At 56.9% G+C, this 27650-nt stretch overlaps 1 protein-coding gene and 1 long non-coding RNA gene across 11 annotated transcripts in view; one reads left to right on the forward strand and one right to left on the reverse strand.

Annotated features, from left to right (window-relative positions):
• Window positions 1-27650, reverse strand: part of PRKCZ (protein kinase C zeta) — a 96193-nt gene that overhangs the window by 22091 nt on the left and 46452 nt on the right. For 7 of the 10 annotated variants that reach the window (XM_060141685.1, XM_060141683.1, XM_060141679.1 and 4 more), the window contains 4 exons: window positions 7365-7450; window positions 2690-2821; window positions 2034-2184; window positions 1000-1052 (listed from right to left, as the gene is read on the reverse strand). In XM_060141685.1, coding sequence (XP_059997668.1) covers window positions 1000-1052; window positions 2034-2184; window positions 2690-2821; window positions 7365-7450 — 422 coding nt within the window. Of the gene's footprint in view, window positions 1-999; window positions 1053-2033; window positions 2185-2689; window positions 2822-7364; window positions 7451-24474; window positions 24494-27650 lie in introns of those variants that run through there. The other 3 variants (XM_060141681.1, XM_060141684.1, XM_060141688.1) reach the window with 2 other exon arrangements.
• Window positions 2108-4750, forward strand: LOC132515322 (uncharacterized). The gene is made up of 3 exons (XR_009539134.1): window positions 2108-2175; window positions 2389-4195; window positions 4410-4750. It is a non-coding gene; the product is annotated as an uncharacterized LOC132515322 (long non-coding RNA).

Here is a 27650-nt window from a genome sequence, read left to right on the forward strand (position 1 = left end):
AAGAACCTCTGGGGCAGCAGCCTCTGGGGCTTCATAACGGATGTGCCCCTGGTGAGACCCAGCTGTGGAGGCGGCAGGGCCTGTTCCCGGAGCTGTCATCTCCCCGCTCCTCGCCACCTCTCCTTCACTGCCGCCCAACAGGCCGACTCCCCCACCCCAGACACCCCATCCCCCCCAAACCAGAGGGCCCGTGGGAGCTGCCTGTGGGCGCCAACGTCCCTGCCACACAAGGCACTGAGTCCCAGAGACGGGGACTCCCGCCACAGGGGAGGGGGACGGCCGCAGAAAATGTAAGAACCTGGGTGCTGGAGTGGGCGTGACAGCCAGGTCAGAGTGAGCCCACGCCCCAGAGGCCAGCCTTCCCGCTTTCTCTCAAAGCACAAGAACACGGGGTTTCCTTTGTGGAGGTCACGGGTGCCCCTTGTGGCCCACCGTGATGGCCTGAGCCACCGGTACTGATGTGGAAACGGCCACGCCGGCAGTCAGTGCCGTGGAAAGCTTCCCGTGCGCCGGGCATGGTGCTAAGCGTTTACACAATGCTCTCAGTTTACCCTCACGGAAAGGCGCAATCATTATCCACACTTGACAGAAGAGGATCCTGAGGTCAGAGGGGTCCCCTGACCCGGGCTCAGACCAGGCCTGCAGCTTGGGCTCACACAGACTCAGCCAGTGACCCCTCACGCCCAGTTCTGCGTGGGTGAAAGAGTACGTACAATGAGCATCATATGCTCACCTCAGATTCAGCAACGGCTCACGTGCTGCCACGTTCACTTGCTCTCTGCCCATTCGGCTGTACAGAGAGCACCTCTGTGCTACATGTCTGGAAGACCTCCCAGTCCTCTGCCCTGGAAGCCTCAGTGTGCGCGATCCCCGATGCCGCAAGGCCGTGCTCCCCCCAGCCCTCCTCGTTCATATTCGAGTTTCCACGACTGCCCCAGAAATGAGCTAAAGCACCTGCAAACAGGACGCTGGAAATACCGACGAGCCGTCTGCACTCACCTCAGGTTCATCTTCAATGTTATCATGTTTCCGGGTTGAAGAAATATAAGCAACTAGTGAAGAAAGGAAGAAGAAAGCGGTGTTACAGGCGTCGTCGGGGACGCGGCCCGAGACCCCCACGGCCCTTGCCCCTCTGTGGAGACACAGTGGCCCAGGCCAGGCCGCCAGGCCAGCCAGTGCTCAGGGTGAAGGCCTGGCAGCCACTCTGACTCAACTAGAGACTTAAGAAAATGCAGCTTCCTGGGCCCCACCCAGACCTGCTGACTCTGAACCTCTGGGGCTGGGAACCTGCCTCTGTGACAAGTTTCCCTAGTGATTCTTCTGAAGTGACGGATCGTAAGATTCTGGTGTCTAGCCTTCCGGTCTTTGTTCTCATGGTACGCAGATGGCTGGCTGGTGGACGGGTACTTGTTACGGGTCTCCTTTACATGAGGTGCTGTGCTAAGGGTTTTATGCTCCGTGGCCTCCTGTCATCCCAGGGGATGGAACTCATTTATCAAACGAGGGCTAGGGCCCTTGCACACCCTGTAACGGTGCACAGAACTGCAGAAGCTCAGAGCTGGGCCATCAGTCCAACAGGTATTCAGAGTCACTCTCTGAATGCTTCTTAGCATTAAAAAAAGTCTCTCCCCAACCAAAAAAAAAAGAGAGAAAGAAAGAAAAAAAACAATCCACTAAAACTCAAGAACTACACAGTAGCCTGCCGTGCGCACTGCAGGCCTTTCCACAGACACGGGTATCCATGGTGCCCGCTGTGCTACGTGCCTCTTAGAACGTCCGAAGTCGGCACAGAGGGCAACCCCGCCCCGGGCTCCCCAGGCAGCAGCACACAGAGACGTGGGCGCCCAGGGAAGGCCACCCCGCCCACTTCTGACCGGACGAGGGGGGCCCTGAGAGCCCTCCCCAGTCCCGCAGCGAGCACGGGACATGCTCCCAGGTACTGGCCCCTGGTGAGAGGAGAGGATCTAAAAGGGTGCCCCGGGGGAAGGGGAGGCGGGCGGGTGTTCCCGGGGGGCGGGGCGAGCAGCCCCTACTTCCATCCGTCTCCTCAGAAGGAAGGTCCACGTCGTCACTCTTGTCGTCCACTGCAGGCTCCTGGGAAGGCATGACAGAATCCTGCAGAGAGACGGCAACACAGTGACCCGGCGGGCGCCACGACGGGGCTTCCGGAGACTTGTGAGTCACCTGTTATGTAACACACACTGTAACACACGTATCACTCAACTGTTACATCATCGCACTGAACACGGGAGGACGAGCACTGAAGTCACCTGTGAGTCCACAGGCCGAGGTGACCGCTCAGCCCCTCGGGCCGCGAGCTTCCCGGCAGGTGCTTTAGAAAGCGCGTGTATTTACACAGTGACGCTGACTCCTCTCTCCCGCCCCCAGCCCCCATCACGCGTCGGCTGCAGCCAGGCCCCAGCTCCAGGTTCCACGGCTGACGTCACAATCGAGGAGGCTCCCTACTGGTGGACCCTGCGGCCCCCAAGAGTGCCGGGGGCTCCCAGGGCTCAGGAAGAGGGCCCGACCCGGACCGCTGGCCTGGGCCGTCATCCTGAATCCCACGGGAGCCCCCTCCTCTCTCTCGCGGGTGGCAGGGACGATGTCAGGGCCCCGCCTGGACAGAAGGAGGCCGAGGGCCCCTGGGGCAGTGTGGACACCCGCACAGGCTGTGCCGGCCCCCACTCACCATATGCCTGTCGCAGCTCAGCGGGACGAGGACGTGGCAGCGCTTATGGACCAGCAGTTTGCAGTTGATGCACCTGTAGCCCTGCCTGGCGAGGCCCCATATCCTTTCACTGCACTGGCCACAGTACGCTCTCTGCACGGGACGAGAACAGCCGCTGTCAGCCGGGCCCGGTGCCCCCGGGGGCCCCGCCGCGCCGCGCAGACATGCTGCACCGTCACGACGCGCAGCTGGGGCGGGAGGTGGCCCCGTCGCCTCATCCAACCGGGACCAGGCCCCCGCCCAGGCTCGGCAGCTCCGTCCCAAGGTTGGGGGAACCGAGGGCCCCAAGGAGGGCGCTGGGGCTCTGCTCCTTGTGAGGGAAAAGGGGAGGCCCCGGCAGGCAGGGGTGAGGAGACCCCTCCACGGGCAGCGCCCCCCCTGCTTGCAGGGCCTGGAGTGGGAGTCGTAGCTCCTCCCAGGCTGCGCTCAGAACAGCCGAGGAGCCCCCTGTGGGTGGAGGGACCCAGGTGAGAAGCGGGTGGGAGAGCCGGCTGCCTGACCCTCGTCCAAACACCCACCTACACGACGACCACAGGAGCGACCCTGCCTGGCATCAGGACGTGTCAGGATTCTGAGCTGCTCTGGGGCTCCGTGCAATTATCTTGGTATTTTTCTCAGCGTTTTAAAAGATTTTAAATGATCAATTTTTATTCTTCTTGGTTCTGAACACCTGAAATTCATGATCATTTTTGGCTTGTTTGGAGAAGTTTTTGGAATGTCACAAAATGCGTGGAGGTGAGCGTGTGCAGAAGTCTGGTCACCCGCCCACCACTCGGCGTCCAAAGTCATCTTCGCAATTCCGTGGTGTCCGCACGTCGACAGGCTCCCCATTTAGTTTTTTTCCAGCCATAACTCGTTTTCGCGTTTTACCCTCTTTTGCTTTTTTTTTTTTTTTTAACAAATTTCTTTCTTTTGAGAGAGTCTCAAATTACTCCTGGAGAACAGAAAGGATACACGGTACCAGCCGCGCAATGCAGCTCATTTAGGAAACAGAGCGAACCCTCACGAGGTGGGGGCCTGAGGCGCAGGACGGGCTGCTGGCGGCCAGCGGGCACCGAGAAGCCGATCTCCCACCAGGAAGGAGCCCCCTCCCCATACACAGAGCGCATACGTCTCAGTCACGGCCACGTGGTCAGCACCTGGGACAGTGCCCAGCACACAGTGGGTGCCCAATAAAGGTTTGCTGAAGACAAGTCCACATGCGTGCGCCCGCGCCCCCCCCCCCGCTTTCAACGACGGTAACAGGAAAGAGAAGGATGTACCCAAGTCCCCCACGTTGCTGGAACCATCCCTCCCACAAGGAGGCCAACACGGGCTGTGGGACTCCCTCTGGGAACGGCCTGAGATGCGGCAGCAAGGGCCAGACGGGGGGCTGGACAGAGGGCCAACTCCCCCCCCGACCTCCGACTCGGGCCAATCCAGTTTAACGCCGGCCTTGGCACCTCTGCCCGAGGAGGGTGAGTGCTGGTGAGTAGACTTGGGGTTCAGGGAAGGGGCGGCATCTCTGAGGACCGCTCACCATTCATGGAACCATTACAAAAATCCACGTCTTTTTATACCATGTGCTAAATGTGTTTCGCTTTCTCCAGAACACCATCGAACAATGCTTGCATCATATTAAGGGGCAAACCCACAGCCACCTGGTATCTTCGCAAATTAACCAAGATCCCTCTTCCTACAGAGCCACCCTCGCCAGGGTCCAGGCCAGGACAACGGGGGATCAAGGGCAGCTGAGTTTGCCGGGTTTCAGCACCCGTCAGTCGCACCGAGGCCACGTGCAGGCATCCCCCCAGGAGGGGCAGCCACAATGTTGCCAAAGGCTCTTTATTTCAAAACTAGATTTGAATTATCAACGTTTCAAGAAACGTGCCACTAAATAATAAAACTTAGGGACTTCCCTGGTGGTCCCGTGGTTGACTTGGTGCTTTCACTGCCATGGCCCGGGTTCAATCCCTGGTCGGGGAACTAAGATCCCGCGAGCTGCGGCCAAAAAAACCCAATAATGATAATAAATAAAACTTAAAACCCAAGCTTCACTTCTCAGAAAGATCACGTGACTTAGTAGACTAATGGGTGCAAGTATTTTAAGCCCCTTACACGCTGCCGAGGCGCTCCTCGCTCAGGCGTCAGTCACTGGCGTCCGGGGCTGCTTTCACACGGCAACAGCAATGGCCGAGTCAGGGCCCGGCTGTCGTGACAGAGGCTGCACGGCCCATAAAGCCTGAAATACCTGCTCGCTGCCTCAGCCCTGTTCCAGCTGCTCAGACCAACGGCCCCGGGGCTGAGGGCCTCAGGGCCTCCCGTTGTGGGCTGGACGCTGCCCCCGCGCCCCCGTGAGTTCCCAGCGGAGCCTTCCTCTCTGCTGGAGAAGCTCAGTTGTGTCCAGTGCAGAGACAGCTCCAGGCAGGGAGCTCGGGCCAGTGAGGCCGACAGCCCTTGCCTCCGTCCCTGGGTCACCAGTGAGGCCGACAGCCCTTGCCTCCGTCCCTGGGTCACCAGCAAAGGAGGGCAGTGGCCTCCTCTGTGGGCTTGTCCCTGGGAATCTGGCTGAGCCCGCAGAGCCAGGCGTGGAGCTCCTGAGACACGCGGGGTAGCCTCGCAGCCCCGTAATGAACACTGGTGGATGGTGCGGCCTCAGACGTGCAGCCCAAGGACCCTGGTGGGAACTGTGCCTGGTGACAAACGGCGACACGCCCGCCTCCCCATCTGTGAATGGCGGGGCTGGTTAAGAGTTGTCGGGGGTCTCGGGGTCGGCTCCCTCCTCGGCCTCCTGGGGTCTGTGAAAAGCCGCTTGGCGCTCGGGGAGAGCGGGTGGGGACGGGGCTGGAGTGGGTACCGCCCCCCAGCTGCCGAGTTCCCCTCCTCCTTGAGGAGAAGCCTTTGCCCACAGAGTTTGGGGAGGGTGTGGCAGGAGGAGTGCCAGGCTCTGCACCCTGCCATCAGAGAAATGGGTTTTCCTCGGAGAACCTGCAGGGAGGTAGCGGCCAGGCCCCTCTGGCGGCCTTGCCGGGTGGGTGGGTTTCGTCCTGGGCCCGTGAGTCAATTTGTCATGAAGGGAAGCAGTTCTCTGATGTCCTGAAGGGTGGCCCATCCCGTCTGCCTGAGACCCTCTCTGGCAGAACCAAGCTGGTGCCCAGATGCACAGGAAGAGAAGCCACCGGCCACAAGCTGGCTGGTCGTCCGTTTTTTAAATAAACACGGGAGGGTGAGCAATGGGGCCTCGCGTCACGGGGCTGGACGTTCCCATTTCTCCAGGCTTCACCCGGTCCATCTGGGTGGTTCACTGCAAAGTCTCACGTCCACACCTGTCGGCCAGGCCCATCACTCCCGCACCCCAGCCCTCTGCCAGCACTCGGCGACGCCCGACCTCCCCCCAGCATCCGTTGTCCCGAGGACCCCGTGCCCTCCCAACGTTGCCAAGGCTCCCGGGGCCCTTCTCACTCCCGACAGACACGCCACGTCCCTTCTTTACACCCAACATGGCGCCCAGGGCTCCCCCGCTGCCTCTTCCCCAGTCATCCACTACAGTAAATGATAAACCACTGTGTCGTGTGCGCCTCCCGTGTGCCAGGTGCGGGCACAACCTTCAGGGCAGAGTGCTGTGCCCGGCGGGAGGTGGCACACACGGGGCTGTGAGGGGCACGGAGGGGGCGCGCCACGTGGGGGGGGGCGGGGGGGCAGAGCGCTCAGCGCGTGCGGGGGTCCCCAGGTCAGCGGGCGCTCGGCTGCTGTGCTGGACTCCGTGGTGTCCCCCCAGACTCAGGTCCACCCAGAACCTTAGGTGGAAAAGTATCTTTGTAGGTGCAGTTAGTTAAGTTAAAATGAGGTCAGACTGGGTCCTAATCGTGACGGGCGTCCTTGGGGAGCAGAGACAGAGAGCAGGCGGCAGAGGCTGGAGGGCTGAGCTCCCAGCCCAGGAGCTCCGAGGACCGCCAGCAACCCCAGAAGCTACACAGGAAGAAGGACCCTCCTAGAGCGGCGGGAGGCGAGCGGCCCCACCCCACCTTGGCTTGCGCTCCAGACGGCGGGAGAACGGACGGCGAAGCATCCAGTTTGTGGTGCTTTGTGCCGGCAGCCCCGGCGCGCGTGGTCGCCGGCCATGGGGACACCTGCAGGTGCCTCCCCACCCACCTGCCAGCGGGACGGCTACACAGCCTCACGAACCCCATGGTTTCCACAGGACACAGGGCAGCACGAGGAGAAACACCAGATGCTCGGCTAAAGTGCCTTCGGAGCGGGCCGGACAGCGGGGCCCGCGGGCCGGGGGCTGGAGGGCTGTCTCGGGCTCTGGGCTTCGCAGGACACCCCTGGGACCAACGGGGACACTGTGGGGTAACACACGCATCCCGGTAGCGGGACAAATCTGCGTCCCTTCTGAATGCACGCAGGCAGGCGGGACCACGGAGCCACAGCGCCTGGACAGGGGACCCCGTAACAGGGACACACGGGCCGAGCTCATCAGAAAGGCCCAGGCTGGCACCTTCCCGGGCTCAGGGAGTCTCGTAAAGGGCTCGTCGCCACCCAGGGACAGCGGCTGTGGAAGCGGCTCGAGCCTCGCCTGTGCGCAGGGCAGAGCCCGGCACCTCCTCTGGCGGGGCGGAGTGGGGGCATCTCGGCGGCCTCGACAGCAACTCACCCTGTTAAAGCGCTTGGCTTGGAAGAGGTGGCCGTTGGCGCGGTACAGCTTCCGCCATCTTCTGGCTCCACGGCGGTAGATGGATTCTGGAAAGAACAGCAGAAAGGGGTAAAGCAACAGCCTAGTGGCCCACGAGCCCAGCTCCGCCACGTGCGGTGCGGTGGGGACAGGCCACCCGCCGAGCTGACACGCCTGCGTCCCCACAGCCACTCCTCACGCGATCCCGGGGTCGACCTCCCCTCGATGCCCCTGGATGTGCCGCGAGAGCTGCCCTCCGTGGAGGGTCAGGCTGTGAAGACATCGGGGCCCGTGTGGCCTCCCACGTGTTTCCTTTCCACCCCCTTCCCTCCGGGCGTGAAAACCAGGCCCCTCTCCACACAGGGACAGGCTCCGACGGGCCGAGGGCCCCCTGGACATGCACGCCCAACCGTCCTCAGAGGGACCCTGGCCGCTGGGGAGTCCACGGTCAGCCCGAGACGGGCGTCCGTCCAGCCAGCACCATCCCGCCCCCTCCGTCCCGGGCTCCCGTTTGAAGAGCAAATCTAGGGACAGAAGTAAAGCCAAACCAACCGGACACTAATGTTGAATTGAAAGTTACCCAAACCGTCGCTTTCACAACCTGCATTCGATAATTCAAACTCCTGAGGAAGGGGGCTGCTCGTTAAAAACGTGGAGCTGAACGTATAACCAGAACCGTTGGTTTTACTCTTCCTCAAAAACGTTTCCAACTTTGCTCCTTCAAAACACTTTGAAAGTATGTGAAAACAAAATACTCAGGATACAACGGGAAGCTTTGTGCCTTTACAAAGCTCTGTAGTGAAGGCGACTTTCATGAGAAGTCAGGGAAGTGCCAGGAATATACTGACGTGGAAACCGTAACAGAATGTTTTTAAAACAAGCAAATTACAGCTCTGGCTGGAACCTGCCGAAACCAGGTCACAGTGACTGCAAAACCGGCTTCTCTCCCGTTACATGGGAGACGAAGTGGGAAACCGAGAAGCCGACACCCAGACAGAACAGGGCCGGCCAGAGGTAGCGTCCTCACCCCCCAGCCCATCTGCCCTGGGCTCCGAGGGGTCCCTGGTGATGCCCCAGGACCCCTGCCCGGGTGACAGGGCGCGGCCCTCCCGGCCTGATTTGGGGGAAGCCTGGCCCCCCGCAGGTTCCCGCTAACGTCCCCGCGTGTGGCGCACACACCCCCCGGCTGTCCCCGCAGACGGAGGCATGAGGCACAGAGTGACACAGACACACAGAGGGAGCTGGGCTCTCAGCCGGGGACGCGGTGGCACGAGACTCCGGCTCCTTCCTGCGCTCACACACGCGCCGTGTGAAAGCCTGAAAATGCAGCCCACCGGATACCCTTCAAATCTGAGCAAAGCCACCCAAAATAAGAGACTCAAGGACGTCCTAGCAGAGGCCAAGGGTACCAGGGAGCCCCCAGCAGGCCGGAAAGCTCAGCGAGGGGACAGGATGGAGCCCTGCTGACCCCTGGGCACGGAGCAGGACTGAAGGAAGGCGGGCGATGTCCCGCCGTCCACAGAGAGAAGCCTGGAGCCCTGCTGCTACGCGCCCTCCCAGATCACACGTGGAAGCCCTACCCCCAGCCCCCATGTGACTGTATTTGGAGGTGGGGCCCCTAAGGAAGCAATGGAGGTTAGTGGTCAGAGCGTAGGGCCCCTGACGGGATTAGCATCCTCGCAAGAAGAGACACTCGAGCTCGGTCTCCAGGGCGGTAGGACACCGGGGATGTGGTGAGCGAGCCAAGTGTCCTCACCAGGCACCGACCCTGTTGGCACCTGGGCCTCAGCCGTCCAGCCTCCAGACCCTGGGAAGTGAGCTCCTGTGGTCTCCGCCCCCATCCAGGTATCGTGAGGGCAGCCCATGCAGACCGGACGCCTGCCTCACTCCACACACAAGCCGCGGCCTCAGAAGATAAGGACTCACCACGAGAGGCAAAGCGACAAAAAAGCACCGGCCCAAAGAGGAGAGGGACACACCTGAGTACCGTGAGGGGAGGACGCATGTCCATCCAGAGGCCGCCCGAGAGGCCGACAAACCCGTCTCCATCATCAGCCGCACCAAGAGACAGGTTAGCGATTCGGGATGCGGGAGGTGCTTCCACAGATCAGCGAGGAAAAAGCAACAGAAGCGTCAACGAAAGACAAGCCTCCGCAACGGCAAATACCGTCAAGGACCAGAGCCATCGGAAGTCGCCTGTCCTCCGAGACGGGCGAAACCGGGGCCAAAACTGACTGTCGAGAGCACGCGTGCTTCCCCGGGACCCAGCAATTGCACTGCTCCGAGACCAAGGCCCGAGGGACCTCACACGTGGGCTCGCAGCCGGCAAAGGGTGTTTGCGGACGCCCAGGCCCATCGGCAAGAGGACAAGTGACCTGCGGGCGTGGCCGTTCAGGAGGACCCGTCGGCCGTAACCTGACTTGAGCTGTGCTCAGCAGCACAGACGCATCTCCCAAAATCAAACCAAATAAGAAATCAATATGAAGTGACGTACTGACGTCCATAAAGCGGGCTCTGTGAAATGATGCCCTTGTTACCAAACTAAAAAATAAGCAAAACGGACAATGTGTCGTTTCAGGATGCGCAGGTATGAGATGAAATCCTTCTGGTCCGTGGAAGACCAGAAGCAGTGGGTCTGCGCTGGGCGGGTCGGCTGCTAAGGGCACGCGTGTCCACTCCGTTGTGTTTTATAACACACGTGAGTCCCATGCTCTTGAAGTGCCTCGAGTGCTGCAGTGAACAATGTACAATCAGAACTGTAGAAACACAGAGGGAGGGGCCCGAGGCAGCAACAACGACATGGTTATAAACTAGTTTCAGATTTTAATAGAAACACAGAGCTCTGAGTCTGCACAGAAAGGCCCCGGCCGCTGCATGCGATCCCGCCGCAGGGGCCCACATCCACGCCCCCACCGGCTCGCACCCTGACCAGCGGGGAGCAGCGCCTGTGGACGTGCGCTTCACACCCACGGCAGAACACCGACCAGCAGGGCTGCCTCAGAGAGCCACGGCACTGACGTGACACTGCTCCCAGGCCACAGAAGTTGCAGATGTGCAAGTTAAGGGAGGGGAACCAGGGAGTAAGGTGGTGAGCAGGCAGGAGGGGGCCACATCCTCCAGGCCCCTCCCGATGACCAGCCCTCCTGGGGGAAGGGTCAGTGCATGTCCTGCGCACACAGGACCGCCGTGCAATGTCGGGCAGAGGTGTGACCGTGCGGTTGTCTTTAACTAGAGACTGAGCATGGTTTCCGGAGGTGCCTCTTGGCAAGGAGGGGAATGTGGTGGTTAATTTCATGTGTCAGCTGCGTTGGGCCACGGTGCCCAGATCTGTGGTCAAACATTATTCTGGATGTTTCTGTGAGGGTGTTTCTGGATGAAATGAACGCTTAAACCAATGAGGGTGGGCCTCGTCCGATCAGGCGAAGGCCTGAAGAGACCCCAAGGCTGACGTCCCCCAGCGAGAGGAAGTCCTGCAGCAGATGGACTTCGGACCCGAACTACGGCAGTGGCTCTTCCTGCACCCAGCCTGCAGCCTCCGTGACACGTGAACGAATCCCTCACAGTGAACTCTCTCTACACACACGTCCTGTTTATTCTCGTCTGGAGAACTGACTCACATGAACTCTCAGGTGGACTTTCCATCACTCCCCACCCCAGGCAGAGACAGGAAGGTGCCGTCAGAGACCCTGGCAGCGCACAGCCCGGCTCCACACCCTGGCATCACTTCCGGCAGAGGCAGGGGAGCCCCTGTGGTGTCCAATCCACACCCATGTTGCCACCTGGAAAGCAGTGCCCAGGTGACTCACAAGGAACCACAAGGGACAGCAGGGCATCCTGCATTTAAAAAAATATCTATTTTTTTAAACAGAATTTTTGTTCTGAAGTAATTTCAGACGTACAGAAAGTCGCAGACAGTTCAGAGAGCTCCTGTGTAACCTGCCTGCAGTTTCCCCTCGGGTGGCATTGCTCCGACACAGTGTGAAAAAGAAAAGGACACACGTTCTCAGGGAACACGCATGTGCAGAGCGCATCCCGGGGCGGGCGCTCTGGGGATGACCCGTCCCACCGCCCGCTGCACCCACCGCGGGCCCTGAGTGTCCCCCTTCCCATTCGGCTGATCTCGGTGGTAAACGGTCCAGAAGCCCAGCCGGGTGGGCTGGCAAGGCCTCCATGGGAAGCGGGCCCTGGGGGGTGGCTCCGGCTGACCCCACAGCTGCTCCGCCCGGTATCCTGGTGGGTCAGGAGGCTCCAACTCGGTCACCACGTCAAGGCCGACTTCGGAGTCAGAGCTGCTCGAAGTCAGAGCCTGCTGGGCACCTTGAGGTGTCCGGTCGCCTCCACGGTGCCTGTGCTCTGGACGGACACAGAGCGGCAACGACAGTGGGCCCTCGTGGCCCCGTCTGCTCAGCCGCTCCTATACCTTCTCAGCCTGAACGACACCCTCAAAGCAGCTCTCCGCTTGTCTTTGGAGTTCTATAATTAGGACGGCTGCAGGGAACTTTAATGAGCTCAGTTTCTATGGCAATGGAGCATCTTGAGGGCTCTGACAAGGCGAAGAAAATACACTTTAAAAAGGGAGCTTAGAGCAACAGACCTTGAAACAAACCAGGCAGCCCCCAGATTTTGGGGGGAGCATGGGGTGCTCCGAATTTTCAGGGCAGATCACGATGCTACTGGAAGCCTCTCTGACTGTTTGCTGGACATGGACCCACCGCCCAGGTGACCAGCCCAGCACAACCCCCGGACAGCCCTAGAGCACCTCGAAACTGTGGCGGGAGTGCTCCGGCGACGGGGCATGTGGGTCAGCCGAGAGCCTTCCTGGTGGTTCCGGGTTGGTGACCAGCCCGAGGCAAGGCCAGGGAGCTGGTGAGGGGCCCTCGTCCCTCAGGCTGGGGGTGGGGTCCTCAGCAGAGCGCGCGCTGCTGCCCCCAGGCCCAGCTCCCTCCGGGCGAGTGGCGTCCCCTGGGGTCCATGCTCAGGAGGGCGGGGCCCGTGTCCAGTGCGCAGCGCACTCACTCAGGCCACCCTGTCCTCACCGACCACACATTCCACCAGAAGGCTCCTACTGCAGGCTGCACGTGACCATCTAGAAGCAGGAGTCTGGGCTTTACATGGGACGCTGGCCTGGCCATGGGCCACGTATCTGGTGCTGCTGAGAAGCCTGGTGGCCGCACAGGCTGGGGGTCCTGAGGGACGGTGGCCAGTGTGGACAAACAGTCCCAGAAAGCCCACGGAGCCACACAGCTCGCCTGCATTTCCCAGTGGCTGGTGTCACCCGACCGTGGACCCGGCAGCCCACTGCTACGCACACCAGATGGTCGCTGTGTCTCAGGAGGGACCGGGCACTGTCCCCAGAGCCGTGTCCTCCTGTGGCTCTGCGGGTCATGCTGGGGCCGAAGCAGCAGTGAGCAGGATACAGCAGTGCTGGTGGGGTCGCCCCCTCCAGGGCCCTTTCCCTCGTGGCTTCCTGCCCCTCACTCTGATGTGTCCCAGCAGAAGACGCAACTTAAAATCCGCTGCTCTGAGAGGCGGTTCACCTCTGAGAGGCTACAGTGCAGACCTGGGAAGGGTCTCAGAGCCACCCTGGCAGGAAGCCAGCCACGTGGGCACAGCGGCAGTTTGGTCCTCTCAGCGGCCCGGCTCCCACAGAAGCCTGCCTTCCGCACGTGGTCCTGACGTGGCCCCCAAGCCTTGGCATTGCTGGCGCGGAGCTGACCATCTGGGTCTAAAGCAATCCAAGAAGGGTGACCCCAGGGATGTCATGGGTCCAGGGCCGTCACGTGACTGAAACCACCCAATCAGGCTGCAGAGAGGGGCTTCCCTCTGAGGCCAGGTTGCCCCTCCCTGGGCAGTGGAGCAGGGACACAGGGCCCGGGCGTGGTTGGCTGTGTGGACGAGGTGGGGCCAGCCCCAGGGTATGGCCACGGGAAGACAGAGTGACCAGGGCCAGGCTTGCCACCCCACACTGCCGCCTCTGGACACGTGCTGTGGGATGTCTCTTGGGGGCACAGACCACCAGCTATCTGGAGCACATGCCAGCGCCGTGGGCCGGCAGCACCGGTGGGGCCTCCCGCGGAGAGGAAGCTGGGGACCGGGGCCAGCATGCGGTTCGTTTCCCTGAGCCTGATGCATGGCAGGGAGAAGAGGCGCGAGGGTCCCCCCAGTGTGACGCGCTGTGTGCAAAGCGGCGGGGCAGACACACGTCCCGAGGCTCGGCGACACCTGCAGGAGTCCACCTGCCGGACACCTTCCCTGGTGGCCAAGATGGACATCTGAGCTGTGCCCGTGAGGACACAGCGGCTGAAGGTCAGGACGCTAGGCTCCGTGGACAGGAGAGTGGCCACGGGCGCCATGGAGCAGCCGTCGGGGGTGGGGAGGGGAAAGGGGCACCTCCCTCGAGGAGCGGCTGACGGACGCACCCTGAGCCAGCGCTGGAGCCCCGAGTGGCGGATTCACTCCCACGAAGGCTCCGAGGGACGGGGGGGCCGGCACATGCGAGAGATCCAGCGAAGGACCAGGTTCCTGATGTTTGTAAAGAGAAACGCTTACGAAAAGAAAGGTCTTCTGCTCCCCAGGACAGGAGCTGTGAGGACCGGACGGCGTCCTCCGTGTACAGCAGGGGCCCGGCCAGCGCCCAACACCGGGGTTCAGGGCGACCAAGCCATCCAGACAGACCCAAGGGCCCATTCCTGTTGGCTCGAGCTGCTGTCACAGGGCCCCAGACGCCCCATTAAAGAACAGACCTTGACGAGGCACAGGGGGCGCAAGGCCAGGGCCACACCCTAGGGGTTCCCAGAAAGGGCAGGCCTCCCAGGGCTCCTCAGAGCTGTCCCTTTGTCACCAAACACCATCAGTTGAGAAACCCAATCCTAAGAGGTGCTTTGAGGGGAGGGGGGGATATTAGAACAGTTCAACGTTCTCACAGTTTTTATCACAAAGATACAAATTTGTCATGAAATGAGTTGAGTTTTGATGACATGTCTGACCAATGTTTTCAGAAAGATTCTCTGGAAAAACGTACACCAACTTGCAAGCGATCTGTTGCAGATGAGTTCCGCCGAACCACCTCCCTTCCATGCAGGTGTCCTCCTTTATGGACTCACTTCTTATAAACAGCACGAGTCCTGGAGCTGCTCAGAGCCCACCTGTGCTGCAGGGGCCCGCGTTCCCCCCAGACCCGCTGCACCTGCGGCCCGGAGCACAGGGCCAGGCCGACGGGAGAAGGCCTTGGGCCGGGAACACGGGCACCCCGAGTGTGCCGGGGGAAACGATGGGAGGGGACTGAGGACACAGCCCCTCCAAAGACAGCCAGTGGCAGCTGGACCACAACAAGGACGGGCCAGCATCACGGCCAGACGTGCGGGTCAGAATGGGAGACAAGGCTGGTTCCTGGGAGGCCAAGCGGAGAGCGAGGCCCGGCGCTCGTGGGATCCAGCTGCAGATGAAAACTGGGGTTCAGGGCAGCCGAGACAAGCCCGCCCCAGGGGCCGCCTGGGTCCTCCCGGGACCCACAGCTGGGCGGCAGCAGAGTCTGGGGGCTGGAGGTCCGGGTTCTGGCGACGGCCTCGGCCAGCTTACTCGGCAGAGGGGCTCCCAGGGTCTCTTCTCCTACGGCACAAGCACCCCTCCCCACGACCCCATCGCCACATACACCTGGGGTCGGGGCCTCCACACAGGAATTTGGGGGGCACGCTTGGTCCAAAACAATCTGCTCCTGGCCCCCCCAGATTCGTGCCCCTCTCACACGCAAAACACACCCACTCCATCAACAGCCCCGAAGCCTTCACTCCTGCAGCAACACTGACGTCCAAGGTCTCACTGAAACATCATCTAAACCTGGGGGGCGGGGAATGACACTCAAGGCGCCCCGGCCTGGACCTGGGGAAGTTGTGTGTTTCCAAAATGCAATGTTGGGGGACTTCCCTGGTGGTCCAGTGGTTAAGACTCGGGGCTCTCACTGCCGAGGGTGCAGGTTCAATCCCTGGTCGGGGAACTAAGATCCTGCAACCACATGGAGTGGCCAGAAAACAAAAAACAAAAACAAAACCAAAATGCAATGTTGGGACAGGCACAGGTCGGTCAGTCCCACTCCAAAAGGAGAAAGAGAAAAGGAGCGAAAGCAACAGGTCCCCAGCAAGCCCCAGACTTGGCCAGACAAATTCGCCAGATCTTTAAGGCTCTAGAGTAACCTCTTTGGTTTCACGTTCTGCCCCCCAACCTCACTGGAGTGGCGGGGTGACCCCCCACTACGAGGCTCTCTCAAAGTCCCAGAGGAAAGGGGAGTGTGGAGCAATGAACCAAAAATCCAGGCTGCCCTTCAAGGCATTTGCTGAGTCCTACGCCGCACGAATCCAGGGCAAAAGGCCAAGAAATCAAGCAGAAAGAGCTGCTAAAAGGTTAAAAAAAAAAAAAAAAAGCTCGGTGGAGATTTCTGGCTGACTCACAGCGCTGGGGAGACAAAAGCTGGAGATTGGGGTCCTGGTGACCCCCCAGGCTTTTCCAGCTGCAATTACTAAAAGATATTAAAGGAAAATGAGAAACAGACCAGCCTCAACAGAATCAAGGTGACTCACCCACACTCCATCTGCTGGGATAAAGTCAAATCCTTTCAAGAGGAAAATAACCTCACTCAGAGCTCCTACACTTTTTCAAACACAGTATCTGATATTCAGTAAAAAGTTACCAGGAAGGTCAAGAAATAGGAGCATTTGACCAAACAGTCAATAAAAATGGCCTCCCAGGAGATTCCGATATTCTACGTATATTGAAAAAGGTAAAATGAGAGAATTTCACCTGTGAACTGGGTCTATGAAAAAAGGAATCACATTCTAAAAACCCAAGCATTTTAGAAATTCTCAAAGTGAAAATACAATGATTGAAATGAATAATTCAGGAGACAGATTTAAGAGCAGGTTAGACAAAATAAGACATAGTAGTAGAAAAGATCCAGATTGCAACACAGTGGGGGGAAAACCGGGACGGAAGAAAGTGCAGGAAAGAGGAAGAGGGCATATGGGACACGGTGAAAAGACATGGATGTGGAGCCTGGGGGACAAAGGGAGAGGGGACGGGCACCATCTGAAAGGACACGGCTGATATATTACAGCAGAGACAAAAGACACTGTGCCGCAGATCCCAAAAACTCTACAAACCTCAGGATAAATTCAATATTCCCCCTCTTTTGCAAGTCTGCTAAAACAGAAGAACAAAGACCATTTTAAGGCAGCCAAAGAGGAAAGAGAAGCAACCAAGGGAGTAACGGGGGAACAGGCGAGTCTCCAACAGAAACGGCTGAGGCCAGATGATGCACCAGACGTGCTGAAAGAGCAACGCTGCCCACCTGGGCTCCACACCCAGAGAAAATGGCCTCAGAAAGAAGGCAACAGAAAGATGTTTGCACAGAAACAAAAACCAATTAGTTGTCAGCAAATCTCTGCTAGAAGAAATACTAAAGGGAGTTTTTCGGGAAGGAAGATGGTCTCGGACGTAAGCACATGCTGCAGGAAGAAATGTGTGCATCCGAAGGGGAATCTGAACGCACGCTATTTCCAACAACACTAACAATGATTGTGCAGTTTAAAATAGAAGTAAAATGTACACACATGACAACAATAGCATAAAAATTGATAAGGGGATAAATAAGACTAAAGCGTTGTAAGGTTCTTGCCTTACCCAGAAATAGCAAAAATAGTAACTTAAGGTGCATTCCAACAATGTTTCTTAAAATTCCTAAGGTAGCCAGAATATTTTTTATTTTATTATATTATTATTTTTTAAAAATAATTTATTATTTATTTTGGCTGCGTTGGGTCTTTGTTGCTGCACGGGCTTTCTCTAGTTGTGGCGAGCGGGGGCTACTCTTCATGGCTGTGTGCGGGCTTCTCGTTGCAGTGGCTTCTCTTGCTGTAGAGCACAGGCTCTAGGCGCACAGGCTTCAGTAGTTGTGGCTCACAGGCTCTAGAGCGTAGGCTCAGTAGTTGTGGTGCACGGGCTTAGTTGCTCCGAGGCATGTGGGATCTTCCCGGACCAGGGCTCGAACCCGTGTCCCCTGCATTGGCAGGTGGATTCTTAACCACTGCGCCACCAAGGAAGTCCCTATTATTTTTAAAAATATTTATTTATTTTATTTTTGGCTGTGTCGGGTCTTAGTTGCGCACGCAGGCTCCTTGTTGCAGCGTGCAGGCTTCTCTCTAGTTGTGGCACGCAGGCTCCAAAGCGTGTGGGCTCTGTAGTTGTGGCACGTGGCCTCTCTAGTTGTGGGCTGCATGGTCAGTAGTTGCGGCACGCAGGCTTAGTTGCCCCATGGCATGTGGGATCTTAGTTCCCCAACCAGGGCTCGAACCCGTGTCCCCTGCATTGGAAGGCGGAGTCTTAACCACTGGACCACCAGGGAAGTCCCGCTAGAATTTTTTTTTTTTTGGCTGCATTGGGTCTTCGCTGCTGCAAGTGGGCTTTCTCTAGTTTTGGCGAGCAGGGGCTACCCTTTGTTGTGGTGTGTGGGCTTCTCATTGTCGTGGCTTCTCTTGTTGCAGAGCACGGGCTCTAGGTGCACGGGCTTCAGTAGCTGCAGCACACAGCCTCAGTAGTAGGCTCTTGAGCGCAGGCTCAGTAGTTGTGGTGCACGGGCTTAGTTACTCCGCAGCATGTGGGATCTTCCTGGACCAGGGATCGAACCTGTGTCCCCTGTATTGGCAGGTGGATTCTTAACCACTGTGCCACCAGGGAAGTCCCTAGAATATTTTTTTAAGTATATATTTTAAAAGTATTACTTAACAAAGCTAATAAAAAGCGGGGTGGGGTGATAAAAAAAATAACACTTGATTAAACCAAAAGAAGGCAGGAAAGGAAGGCCAAAAGAAAGCACACATAGGTCAGTTACAAAATTAATAGTAAGATGATTGATTTAAACTGTAACTTATCAGTATGACATTAAATGTAAATGAACTAAATGCTTCAGTAAAAGACATGGATTTCACACTAGGTCAAAAACAACAACTAACTTCTGCTTATAAGAGCTGTTTCCAAAATATGATACAGAAAAGTTGAGTATAAAGATGGAAAAAATATACCACATAAACACTAAGATCCCCCCGTTCCCCCCCAACACACACACGCATAGTTATACTGATGTCAGACACAGGAGACATAAATGCTAATAATATTTTTCATCTAAAAGAGCAACATTTCATGATGATAAAAGTGTCAATTCAAAAGGAAGATAGAATGATCCTAAATCTGTACGCACATAATATAGCACAAAATACATGAAGGAAAACCAAAAGAAGTCAAATTTCCAATAATTTAATACCTATAGATATTAAAGATATTTTAAAGGATAATGAAAATATGTACGATGTCAATAAGTATGATTTAGACTTTAAAATATCCTTAAAAACACAACTTACTAAAGGTGACAAAAGAAGAAATACAAAATCTGAATAGTTAATTTGTATTTTAAAAATTAAACCTAGAATTTAAAATGTTCCCACGAGGAAAACTCCAGGCTCATGGAGCTCTGCTATAAATTCTTCTAAATAATTAATTTAGAAATAACATCATTCTTAATGTAAATCTTCCCAAGAATTAAAAAAAAAGCTCAGGGACTTCCCTGGTGGTCCAGTAGTTAAGAATCTGCCTTCCAATGTGTGGGGCCCAGGTTTGATCGTGGTCGGGGAACTAGATCCACACGCATGGTGCAACTAAGAGTTCGCATGCTGCAACTAAGAGCCCGTGAGCTGCAACTAAGACCTGGCACAGCCAAAATAAATTAAATAAGATACATAAATATTTTTTTAAAAAGCTCAATTAATTTTTTAAGGCCAATATACCTCCATGTTTAACTCTGACAACGTTACAGAAAAAGAAAATTATAGGTCAATTTCTCTTGTAAACATAGTTTGCAAAAATGCCAAACAAATATTTGCAAACTGAATCCAGCAAAATACAGAAAGGATAACACATTATAGCCAAACAGGGTGAACTAAGTGAATGCAAGGTTGGTTTAACATTCAAAGCCAAATAATGTAATTCACTTTATTAACAGAATAAAAGAGAAAAGTATGTCAACAGATGAAAAAAAAATCCAGCTGGTAAAATTCTATGTTATTCAGGATAAAACCCTCAACTAGGAATAAAATAGAACCTCCTTAATTTGATGATGGGAATGTACAAAAGAAAGAAAAGTCACTCAGCAGACAACATCCTTAATGGTAAAATTGTGAAAACTTTCCACTGAAATCTAGAACGACAGGATGCCTGTTGTCAGCATTTCTGTTCCATAATGTTTTGGACACAGGCTCAATGTTTTGGAAAGATAAACAGTGCCAGTGCCACAAGGCAACAGCTGAAGGTTTGGAAATAGAAATAAAACTCACTGGCGAAATGGTAGTGTATATAGGAAACCCAAAGGGACCCGCAGATAAAATACTAGGATTTTAAAAAAATTTATTAATTAAATAATTTATTTATTTATGGCTGCGTCGGGTTCGTTGATTCGCCATTGTCACAAAATACACCATGGAGATAAATTTTAAAAGCTGTTTTTCATATTTAATATGACTACTTTATTTTTTTTAATTTATTTTATTTTATTTACTTTTGGCTGCGTTGGGTCTTCGTTGCTGCACACGGGCTTTCTCTAGTTGCGGCGAGCGGGGGATACTCTTCGTTGCAGTGCGCGGGGGCTTCTCATTGAGGTGGCTTCTCTTGTTGTGGAGCACGGGCTCTAGGCACGCAGGCTTCAGTAGTTGTGGCATGTGGGCTCAGGAGTTGTGGCTCATGGGCTCTAGAGCACAGGCTCAGTAGTTGTGGCGCAAGGGCTTAGTTGCTCCACAGCATGTGGGATCTTCCTGGACCAGGGATCAAACCTGTGTGCCCTGCATTGGCAGGTGGATTCTTAACCACTGTGCCACCAGGGAAGTCCCAAAATACTAGGATTAATATGTGAATTAACAAGGTTGCTGGACAAGAGTTCAACAATCATCTGCATTTCTCCATACATTTTTATAAGCAAACAAATAGAAAACAAAATTATAAAAGGAACACCACTTAAAGCAGCATTAAAAAGTAAATGGCAGAGACTTCCCTGGTGGTCCAGTGGTTAAGAATCTGCCTTCCAATGTAGGGGACGCGGGGTCGATCCCTGGTTGGGGAACTAAGATCCCACATGCTGCAGGGGAACTAAGACCCGATGCAGCCAAAAATAAAATAAAATAGATAAATAATAATAATTTAAAAAATCACCCAGAAGCAAACAAACACTAATAAATTCTTTAAAAACAAAAAAGTAAACGGCAGTGACATGATCTAACAAAAACTGTGCAGGACTGCTACATAGGAGACCACAAACGTTACTGAAAGAATTTAAAGAAGGGTTAAATCTATTCTCATGGATTGGAAACCTCAGTGCTGTAAAGATGTCAATTCTCCCATGTTGATCTATGAACTCAAATGTAATCCAAATAAAAAATCTCATTGGGTTTTGGGAAACTTATAACCAACTGTAAAATTCGTATAGAAATAGAAAAAGTAAAAAACAACCAAGATACTCTTGAAGAAAAACAAAATCGCAGGACTTAAAACACAATGATATTAAGAGTTATTGTAACGCTGAGTTAGGGGACTTCCCTGGTGGCACAGCGGTTAAGAATCACCTGCTAATGCAGGGAACACAGGTTCGATCCCTGGTCCGGGAAGATCCCACATATCACGGAGCAACTGAGCCCGTGTGCCACAACTACTGAGCCTGTGCTCTAGAGCCCGCAAGCCATAACTACCGAGCCCGTGTGCCACAACTACTGAGCCTATGCTCTAGAGCCCATGAGCCACAACTACTGAGCCCACGTGCTGCAACTACTGATGCCTGTGTGCCTAGAGCCCGTGATCCGCCACAAGAGAAGCCACTGCATAAGAAGCCCGTGCACCGCAATGACGAGTAGCCCCTGCTCGCCGCAACTAGAGAAAGCCTGCGCACAGCAATGAAGACCCAACATAGACAAAAAAAATTAAAATAAGTAAACAAATTAATAATAATAAAAAAAAGCTGAGTTAAAACTGTGTGATATTGGTGTAAAAGGCCAACAGGACAGAACAAGTCCAGAGACAGCCCGCCCCCACCCCCGACAATGTATGATAAGGATGTCACTGAACCGGGGTGAGAAAAGGATGGGTTTTCCGATAAGTGGTTCTGGATCAACTGGTTATCACCACGGCAGGGGGCGGGGGGGGGCACGGATAACCTCTGCCCCGACCTCACGCCATACACAAAACTCACCCCCAGGTGATGTAGGACAAATGAAAAGCTGCAATTTGGGCAGGAGAGAAAATACTCAGGACCTGGGGTTAAGGGGATATTTCTTTAACAGGATACAAAAAGCACTAATTGTAGAGTGAGCGTCCAGTTTTTGTTCATCAAGAGTGGAAAGGCAAGCCGCTGAGTGAGGGGAGGTGTTGGCAGCGTCGCATCCACCACACACAAAGAGCTCCTGCAAAGCAGGAGAACAGACGCACAGCCGATTAAGTTGTTTTTAAACAACCTGATTTTGAAACTAAGCAAAAGACTTGGACGGGCACCCGACAGCAGTGGGTCCTACACAGCCCGTTAGTGAGATGCTTACTCAGCCTCAGGGGTAAAGAGGAGGTCGGACCACGGCCACGACGTGGGACCATTCACACGTGCTCTCTTGCAAAGAGCTTCCGACAAGCCCGTGTGCTGCAGGACGTGTGAGCGGGACCCCTACAGCCCGAGAAGAGGGTGGAAACGCAAAGTTATCATGACTGTGCTCCCGGCTCACGCCTCCTAAAACCCTAGGAGTCCTGAGTGTCTTCTGTAAGCTGATGAGATTGGCTTCAGGTTGGGGGCTGTCGTCACGGTCCAAGGCATAATTAGACGGCTGGAACTTTCGGCCCTACACCCGCCCTCTGGGGAGGGGAGAGGGACGGGAGGTGGGCTGCCCCCCCAGCCATTTCCCTCCCCTCTCTCCACACTTCAACACCATCTGCCCTGTCCTCAAAGATTCGAGCCACAGGTCCCCATCTCTTTAGCTCAACACCAATGACCTTAACCTTCCCTGCCCTCATCAACACCGCAGACCTACATCCCTCAGGATCACCCACCTGCAGGCCTGCGTCCGTGCCCGCACCCAACCTTCTCTCTGCCTGATGCCAGCCCACCTCTGTGACATTCCTCATCCAACCTAAGAGGCCATCAACTGTCAGAAACACCGTGATTTTATGCACCAGAAAGAAAGAAAACGTTGCCGGCTAAACGGGGACACCCAGACCTGCACGATGCTCTCCGATTTCAGCCATGTTAGGAAGCGGGAGGCTGGTCCCAGAACTGACAGAACGCGGTGTGTGGGGGCGGCTCCCGCCCTCCTGAAAGGAAGCCAGCCTGCCCTTCACCCTGCGCTCATCTCTTCCACTTGGGTGGCTATCTGGGAGCCTCGATGGACAGATGGTTGGACAGGAGGCTGGACACACACACGTGCCAAGTTCTTGTGAAGCCTGAGCTTGAGGATCGGATCGTAAGGAACGAGGACGGCGGAAAGGATCTGGACCCCCTGAAGCAGGAGCTCAGAGGGGCTCTGGCGAGGGTGGGATCCGTCCCAGGCAGGGCTGAGGTCCAAGCGGTGAGCTGGCGGGGCGCCGGGGGCAGCGCTCAAGAGTGAGTGCCCCCAAATGCAGGCCGGTGGCCACCCACAGTGGCAGCAGCGAGCGGCACGGAGGGTGGTTCTCTTGGATAAACCAGCCCTTAGGAGCAGATCGGAAACCAGATGAAAGAGGTGGGCGAGGGGCGGGGTCCCTCTCCTTACACCCCCGCCCTGCAGGGCTCCATGCCCACCAGCCCAGGCCAGGCCATGTGCAGGGCTTTCCACCAGTGATGATTTGAAGGTGGGCGAGTGACCAAGGGCACGAGGCGTCGGTGTGACCCAGCAGCCGGGGACCCTGATGAGGCGCCTGACAGAGGGTAAGCCCCTCTGCGGAAACAGCACTGCAGAGGTCCGGCCGCCCAAGGAAGAGCCGGGGTCAGTCCTGGCTGTTGGGTCTCCTGCCTCAGTTTTAGAGAATCTGTTTTCAGTTGTTGGTCACTCACGGAAGCCCTTAGGAAACGCCCCCTCCTGTCCGGCTCTTCCCCCTCTCGGGGCCCCCCTGGCAGAAAGAAACCTGCGCTCCCTCAATGCCCAGCCAGCGACCAAGTCCACACATTTTTCCTGTGGCTGAGGCTGGACTCTCCCCACGCCTCCTGCCTGCGCCTGGCCACAGCCTCCCTGCCCCGTCCCCAGCCCAGGCCCTGGGAAGCCATCACCTTTCCCGTGTGGCTCCCAACACCGACACGATCAAATCTCAGGGACACACACGTCGCGCAGGCCGTGATCTGGGCTCCCCCTGCCTCCTCAGGCGGGTCTGTAAGAAGGTCCGTGAACAGGGCTGCTGAGAGGCCGAGCCCAGGTGCAGCTCCGAGGGTGAGCCGGTATCAGCCCCCGCGTCACAGCTGCTGCCAGCACCCTCTCCCTGTCCCACGCCCGGCCCCCTCCACGGGCATTCTGATGAAGCTCAGGTCAGCGGTTGTAATGAGTGTTTTAATACCCGTTACAACCTCTGATCATCAGAGGACAAAGGGGCAGGTACCGTGGACTCCACTTTACAGATGAGCAAACTGAGGCCATCCAAGGCCAGGGGTCCCGGAGAGAGCTGGAGGGGGCTCCCAGGCTGCCCCCGCCCCAGCCCCAGTGAGCCCGCCAGTGCCTTCCGTCTGGGTCTCGCCCTCACTCCAGGAATCCCTCTAGAGGGGGCCAGAAACCGCCCACAGTGGGGGGCCGGGAAGCCCCTGTGCCCGGCTGAGTATCCAGCCCCAGGGATGATCCATCCTAGTCCCCGAGCCTGTGCCTGTGTCACCTGACACGAAAACAGGGACTCCACTGGCGCGATTAAGGTAAGGACCCTGGGAGGGGATGATCCTGGATTATCTGGGGGCCAGTGTCATCACGAGGTCCTTGTGAAGGGGAGGCAGGAGGGTCAGAGTCAGAGACAAGATGTGATGACGGAAGCCCTCAGGTGTGCCTCTCACGCAGCCCGGCCCCCAGCGGCTCACCTGCCCCAACCATCTTTGGTCCAATGAGGAACAAGAGAGAGGTCTCTGAGAGACACAGAGACAGAGAGAGAGAGAGAGAGACAGACAGACAGAGACAGAGAGATGACTAAGGCGGGGCCTCCCTTCCCTCATCCTGCTGCTGTCCTGGGACCACGCTGGGGACCAGGCAGGGCCCTCCCCCTGCCCTGGACTCACCCCGGTCCTCGTGGCCAGCCCTATCCACCCTGGACGAAGGATTCCTGTCCCTACAGCACGTCTCGAAGCAGCCGGCCAGCTCTTCCTCGCGGCTCTCGGCCACGTGATCACCTCGTTCCAAATCCACTCCGCTCGGATGGCCGTTTAGCGAGACCCGCACACGCCAGCACGATCCCCGTCCTATCAACCACAAGCCCCGGGCGCGCCCACGGCTCCCCTCACCGCCCCTCAGCTCCTTTCGGGTCCCTGTCTGCAAGCAGCCTGCGGGCCCCTCCTGCTGGCCAGGGACAAGCCAGCTCCTGGTCGTCTGCGAGCACAAGGCCAGAGTGCCGCCTCCTTTCTGGGATCGAAGCACCAGACCTGGGAGAAGGGCAGCGAGGCCACGACACACAACCGCACGCCCTTTGCAGCCACGCGACAGGACGTGGCCTCAGCGCCTGAGAGGCCGGCACCGTGATGAGACCACCTCCCCATGAGGGCCGTGTCCTCCGTGACCTGAGCCTCCTCGCCGGAACCGCACCACGATGCTCGAACGCCCGCCGAGGCTGCACGAATGCACAGCAGTGAACCGGGGTCAGCTGAGCAGCTGGCGGCGTCCTGGGCTGACTAAGTACCTGGACGTGTCTGACCACGAACGGAGACTTAGTGGAGAGTACACACTTCCAGTCCTGAAGGCTGCTCCCCTCGCTCGGAAGATGGTGTCCGTGCACCTACCGCGTCCACCTGTCCACATGCATGTTAACCTGCCTGCGTCCACCTGTCCACACTCATCTCTCTGCACTCACCTGCCCACACTTACCTGCACGGTTCACGTGGGACCCACCCTCCAGTTCCCTCTTTCCTGGTCCTTCCAGGTCCTGCCAATCTTCTCCCAGCGCTGGACTCCGGCCCCCTTTCCCTGACCCTCTGCTGCCGTGTCTTTGGCCTCGTGGGCAGCAGCGGGCCGCACAGGCCTGCTGGCCCTGACCCACCCCACTCAGCATGGGGCACCTGCCTGGTCCACGCTCTGAGCACGCAGCTCCCGCCTCACAACAGCTCCAGGACAGGCCCCGGCTTCCCTCTCCTCCCCCCACCTCCAGCCAGGCCAGGTACCCTCAGTGTCCGAGCTCCGCCCACACCAGGGCCCAGTCCCGTCCCACCCCTCCCCCTCCCACCTGGGCAGAGCCAGCTCCCCTACCCCTTATCGCAGCTGAAACAGCGTCTCCTGGTGGAAGCAGCCCTCCCAGGGCCCTTCCAGCCACGCGCCTGTGCCCTCCCTCCCTCTAGGGCACAAACTCCACGCGGACAGGCGGCACCATCCCAGTCCCTGAAGCAGACCAGGTCACCAGGGGCCTTGTACACAGAAGGCCGCGAGGTGCGGGCGGTCTGTGGTCAGCCAGGTCTACCCTCTTCTCGCTGCTCCAGGGGAAGCGCCCAGCGTCCGCCTGGCCGCCGGGCCAGCCTCGCAGCTCCACGGGCCCCGAGTCTGGGTTTCAGCCAAAGGGAACGTAGCCGTGTGACCCCAGTTTTGATTTTCAGCTGCTGACAACCTTCGAGCACCCCATTCCCTTCCCTTGCCTCCACAGCTGAGGGAGCGGACGAGAAAGCCCCAAAGCCACCTCCTGTGGCACCGGGGGTCACAGCCCAAACGCCCTGGCCCTGCTCCCCCACGCCCCCCGAAACCCAAGCTGCTCTCTCAAGTCGCCTGGGACCGCCTCGGGGGCCCACCCTGCTCCCCCGAGAGCCTCGTGACGCCAACAGGAAAGGAACCCCACACAGTCCAGGTCACGGGGAGATGCCAGTCTCCCCCCAGCCGCCCACCGCTGCCCGAACGCAGACGCCGGGAAACGCTGGCAGCCACACGGCGAGGAGCGGGTGGTGTTGCCCCAAGTCCCACGTCCCATGCAGCCCCGTCAGTTACCCTCGTCCCGGACCGTGAGCTTCCCGAGGACCGTCTTCACATCTCTTCACGGTGGGTCTCGAGGAGCAACGGCTAAACGGACAAAGCGGCTGATGTTCAAGTACCCATACGCCCCCCCCCCCCGCCCCATTCTAAGAGGGACTAAGAAACAAAGTGCAGCCCCACCGCTGGGGAAGGCTTCCCAGAGAAAGCGGCTTATTCGACTTCTTCATGATGTTAAAGATTTGGCGGGCTTCCCTGGTGGCGCAGTGGTTAAGAATCCGCCTGCCAATGCAGGGGACAAGGGTTCGAGCCCTGGTCCGGGAAGATCCCACATGCCACGGAGCAGCTAAGCCCGTGCACCACAACTACTAAGCCTGCACTCTAGAGCCCGCGAGCCACAACTACTGAGCCTGCGTGCCACAACTACTGAGCCCGTGCGCCTAGAGCCGTGCTCTGCAACAAGAGAAGCCCGCACACTACAACGAAGAGTAGCCCCCGCTCGTCGCAACCAGAGAAAGCCTGCGCACAGCAACGAAGACCCAACACAGCCAAACATAAATAAATAAATAAATAAATAAAATTAAAAAAGATTTGTCACGTTGATATGAATCGATTAGAGAGATGGTTAGAAAGAGTGCAGGGGCCACGTGTTCGTAAAGGTCTCGCACATGGGGGGAGGGGCAGAAAAGCGAGGCTGGGGCGGGGGGGGGGCGCCCTCCCCCAGCGGGTCTGAGAGCATCTCCAAGGCCCGGCAGACACACCTGCTTCTCCTCCACATCTCAGCAGTGCATCCCACCTTCCCTCAAGAGAAGCACTGCCCCTTCCCCAGAGGGAGAGGCCTAATTATGAGAAAAACAGGAAACGAAAAAGTAAGGGTAGGGTCGTTGCGGGCTGTGTGCCTCGCAGTTGACTGCACGTCTTTGCTTCGGGACCCTTTAGTGAGGCAGTGGGGGCATCTTTAGACTTCTTCAAAGAAGAAGAGAACAAAAAAAAGAAGAGAACAAAATACAAGAAATTTCTAGGACTCTAGAAAGAAACCAACAAAAACAGAACAAAAACTTGTAAGCAGACCTCGAAAAGCCCACACCGGACTCTGAGG

The sequence above is a fragment of the Lagenorhynchus albirostris genome, chromosome 2 (assembly GCF_949774975.1).
Source record: "Lagenorhynchus albirostris chromosome 2, mLagAlb1.1, whole genome shotgun sequence".
Taxonomy (NCBI): Eukaryota; Metazoa; Chordata; class Mammalia; order Artiodactyla; family Delphinidae; genus Lagenorhynchus; species Lagenorhynchus albirostris.